The sequence below is a fragment of the Microtus ochrogaster genome, chromosome 2, assembly GCF_000317375.1.
Source record: "Microtus ochrogaster isolate Prairie Vole_2 chromosome 2, MicOch1.0, whole genome shotgun sequence".
Classification (NCBI taxonomy): Eukaryota; Metazoa; Chordata; class Mammalia; order Rodentia; family Cricetidae; genus Microtus; species Microtus ochrogaster.
Window position 1 is genome coordinate 45,523,001 of NC_022010.1, and position 4,804 is coordinate 45,527,804.

The 4,804-nt window shown below is 31.0% G+C and overlaps 1 protein-coding gene across 1 annotated transcript in view; it reads right to left on the reverse strand.

The window, feature by feature from the left end:
- Window positions 1-1,533: 1,533 nt before the first annotated feature.
- Window positions 1,534-4,804, reverse strand: part of LOC101981134 (olfactory receptor 4C15-like) — a 16,465-nt gene continuing 13,194 nt past the window's right edge. Inside the window, exons 2-3 of the mRNA XM_005344920.1 lie at window positions 4,229-4,341; window positions 1,534-1,551 (exon numbers count right to left, since the gene is read on the reverse strand). Of these exons, the coding sequence (XP_005344977.1) occupies window positions 1,534-1,551; window positions 4,229-4,341 (131 nt within the window). The remainder of the gene's footprint in view (window positions 1,552-4,228; window positions 4,342-4,804) is intronic.

Consider the following 4,804-nt stretch of genomic DNA (forward strand, 5'->3'; position numbering starts at 1 on the left):
ACCAATCACCTATACGAAAAGTACATAGCTGTAGAGACAAATCCCAGTGCCACTGTCATTGGCCCCTCAGTCTGCCCCAACTGTCAACCACATTCAGGACTAGTTTGATTCCTTGCTTGTTCACTCCCAGTCCAGTTGGAGTTGGTGAGCTCCCATTAGCTCAGGAAAATTGTCTCAGTTGGTGAATCCCTCATGGTCTTGACTTCCTTGCTCATACTCTACTGCATGTACTGACTTTTTGAGATCCTATTCTCTTTGGTTGTATACTGTGCTCAACCTGGATGTAATGGGGAGGGCCTTGGACTTTCCACCAGACAGGGTTTCCTGCCCACTCTTAAGATTGGAGGGTGTGTGTGGAGGGGATGTGGAGAGAGTGGGGAGAGAGGAAAAAGTGGGAATTTTGATTGGTATTTTTTAAAGTAATAAAATAATAAAAAAGAGAAAAGTACATACCAGTAAAGAAATTAATCATGGAATTATTTAGAGCCCTGATATTTAATTAATTTAATTTAACTTGTTAAGGATATTATAATTAAACAGAAACATCATTTTATTTTCATATAAATTTAGTATAAAATATGTTTATAAACAAATTAATTATCTCTAATGACTATAAAGACAATCTAACTTGACAATGATAAATATTACTTATAAAACTGACCTTTAATGCTAAGAATAAACCACTCACTTGTAAACTCTCCTTCACTGGATCATTTAGACAAATATTCTATTTCTTGAATGCAATTTCCCCAAGAATTTACATCTCAGAATGCATTTTTAACTTCTTCTGCATATAACAGAAACATTTTACTTAATATATTTTTTCTGTGTGACTATCTGTATTAATATACATACATAGATATAAAAATCTCTGTTTACAAATATGCTTATATACAGGTGTTTAGTGTTATTCATATTTATTTGCAAAGTAAAATAATGGATTTCATAAGTTTTTGTAGAATATACATTTGTGAAGGCATAGCATGGTCATTAGTTCTTAATGTTAAGCTCTTGTCCTCACTCATAGACACTCATTTCAACAGACTTTTTCTACAAAAGGCAAACAAACAACAAACAAAACAATAAAATAAAAGTGCCTGCAAACCTGAATAGAAGCTTCCCAAGAGAAAAAAAAGGCCAGTTTTAACTAAAAAAATCAAGAAAAGGTTAGCTAAATCTTTATGCTAACAGAACATGCCCAGTTCTAATTGAACTGACTCTATCATCTCCAGAAAGTGATTTTCTAATTTTTTGTTACAAAGTCAACAGTAGATAGTACAGTGTAGTCACTATGGCTTATGTTCACTCATTATGTTTTATGTCATATAGAACATAAGCCTAAGCAGAAACTATAGCACATCTATTTCTATAAAATTAATGATTAATAAAGGATAATTTAGCTAAATACACAAAAATCTTTTAGTTAAGCCCAATATATCATTGTATATTTTATAATCTTGCAAACAAAGTCTTATTAAAGTTCTGCAGCAATGTCAACTGAAACTCAGCAAGTAGTCACCTGAAACCTTCTGTTCAAACACTTGTGTTCATCTAAAATGAAAGTAAATACAATGTTAAGGTGAATCTAAATGTTGCTTTTACTCAGCTGTGGGGGAACATAGGAGGAATTGGAAGCTTATGAGTTAAAAAAATTAAATACATGAAATTCTCAAATAATAAAAAATAAACTTATTAAAAAGCTAAGAAAAATAGCTTATATGTAAATAGTAATGTGGTTCAACAAACTACCAGATATTTTATCTTCATGGAAATATCTGGGTTTAATGAGGTTGGTTGAAGTCAGGTTGTATACATGATCAACCATTTCCACTTCAGGGTTATAGTGTTATACTCTTGTGCCACCTTACTCAGCCAACCTCATCATTTTAATCATATTCTATAAATCATAATTAAAAATAACTTGTGAATATTGGTGTCAACATTATTAGAAGCAATGTTTACATAGCTACAATTGAATGAAATATTGAACCAGTCAAAAGAAAATGTTATCTTATAATTATACATTTAAAGCATCGCAATTAAAATGAAATGGATTCACACATTCAAAATATTTAGAAAACGTATTAGAAATTATTCAGCATTCCTACTTCTAATTCAGAAACTGTATTACAGTTCACAAATTTTACTTTGAAAATAAAATGAGATGAGGAAATTTTACAATAAAACACAATGCTATCTAAAATACTCAAAAATAAGGAATATGGAAAACATTCATAAGGAATATAATATAAAAATAAGAACCTAATGAATCACTACCTCATGCTAGTATAAATTAAAGACTAATATATGAATGATAAAGCATTTTAATAATTGTGTAAATGATAAAAGCAGGCAAAATTTAATGTCCTTTTCTAAGAGTTAAAATATAACACAGGATCTAGAATGGAACAGGAACTATGATATACTTCATTTGTAACAAACACTTTACTATTAAAAATTATTTAAATAAAACAAAAGCTAGAGTACAAAAAACAGTTTCCTTTAATTGTGACAGAGGATATGTGAACTTTACAAACTGTCCGCCACATTGAGAAAAGTGGAAGTATGGGCTAACACAGTGGCAACATGGAGTTTTTCAATATGAGCTTTCTAGAAGGGCTATTCCATTTGTTCAACATATTTTCAATTCTAATGTTTTATATTTCATGTTCATATTGTCATGTGTGAACTAACACAGGTTCACTGAATCTCTCCTGAAATATTCTATGACATTCTTTTTCCAAACTATCATGTATGTGAAAATGCTATACCTATTCCTGACTTTGCTCAGGGACTCTTGGGGCAATAACTCTCACTGAGCCATGTCCTTAACATTGATGTTGGAAAGGGTCTTTCCCAGCTCTACCATCCACAGAACCTACTGCTTGCTATCTATTCAATTTGTCAGAAAATTATAACACTGTATCTACAAATAACAAACATTATTTGTTAAGTATAAAGTATAAGAACACTCAAAACTATAAAATGTATGAGCAGAATGGTTATCATTATAAGTACTTACTTCAAAATATGTTTCAAATGAACAAATACTGACATTTAATAGATTAATTTAATAAATAAAATCCCTATTTGAAATTGCTTTAATTTAAGTTATACAACTATATCATATTATTTGTCTAAGATTATTGTGTTCCAATGAAAGATTTATCTCTTATGTTTGTAGCTAAGCAAATTCCTCTCTATAACTCTGTGAAATACATGATTTTCAGAATTTTAGTCATTTCTCTTTATCCTCACTGTTGCTATGCTGAATTCACTAAGTGTCTTCACTTTACTTTTTTTTCTGGTTGTAGAGTAAGGGAATTTTCTGTGTTCCCTTCATGCCCTTCCTGGTGGTTTCTGAAAGTTCTTGAATGTCTTGGTGATTCAGCTAATCTTAAAAGACAGGCCAAGCAAAGATTACTTACACTGATGAATATGAGAGCTTCAAGCACTTAAGTTTTCTGGAATATTCTTAGGTAGAAACCTTATGCTTATTGAAACTTAGGTGGACATAATCTCAATTTATAATATTAATTGTGCTTCCTTATAGCATTGTTAGTGTGTTTTTTTTGGAAGTAAGATCATTTTATATTTGATATCAATACAAATATGAAATAGAGCAGACTTCTATTCACCATGTTCTTAGTTTTAAAATATAAAAAACCACAGAGATACTATATTTCAAACTTCATATCACATGTTTTATGTGGTAGCACATAAGTATCATGTTTTTTAAAAAATAAACAAGCATTAGAGGGAAGATTGAAGAAAAGAAGGGAATTTAAAACGGGACCAAGAAAGGAAAGAAGCAAAGAAAGAAGAAAGTATTTTGTCCTCTAGAAAGCATGTTGAAGCACTGCAGGCATTTGTGCAATCTTTGAAGGTGAAGTGTTGCTTTCTTGGCTCTTCTTGTATTGTTGTATGTGCTGCTGGAACCATCGACTTTAGTCACATCTTGATGAATTTAAGGAGTCTAAGAATCAGAATTTAGGCCACTCTCTCTAGAACAGATAGATAAGGTGTGAAAACCCCATGATTTGTTCCTAAATTGCAAAACTCAGTTTTTGAATCATAAATTTAAGTATGTTTGCAATGATTTCAGAGCCAATTAAAATTCTTAGACTCAAAAATTAAAATGTAACCTGTCAACAATATCTATTTTGAAAGTAATATCACAAGTTGGACTTACTTCTGAAAATACAAAAGTGGACCCTATGAGTCTCACCTTGTTCCAGTTCTGGAAATACTCTAAAGATATATGTGTTATATTTTTTATGGTATAGGATCCATCAATCTTGATAAAGATTTTCTGCTTGCTTCCATTAATTTTTTCTACATCTAAAGGAGAGCAAGAGAATAGCTCTGTCAATAAGGGTGGAAAAATTACCTCTGCTTCTCAAGTGCTATGTTCATCATGGTTGATGAGCAAAACATGAATTCAGAAACCAAAATTCCTCCTTCACTGTATCCAGAATTTATCAATGTTTCTCTGAGACATAAATTTGTGAGTGTGATTCTTAGTCCCTTCAGGGATTAGAAAATGCTTGTCCTCATGAGATTCCAGGACATAGTTCCCAATATTTTTATGTCCATCCAATTCTATGCTGTATAATTTTATAAATTACATTAAGGTTCTGCTTGCTAATGTTTTTGTACACCACTGGCTTCAAATAAAATATGAATTTTATAATTGATGGAATACAGTGTCTCTGTGTACTATTTCACCAAAATTCTTTCTTCACAAGAAAATTTTTATTCATTCTATCTGGAAAACATTTATTGCTTGGAGAAAACTAAGTTT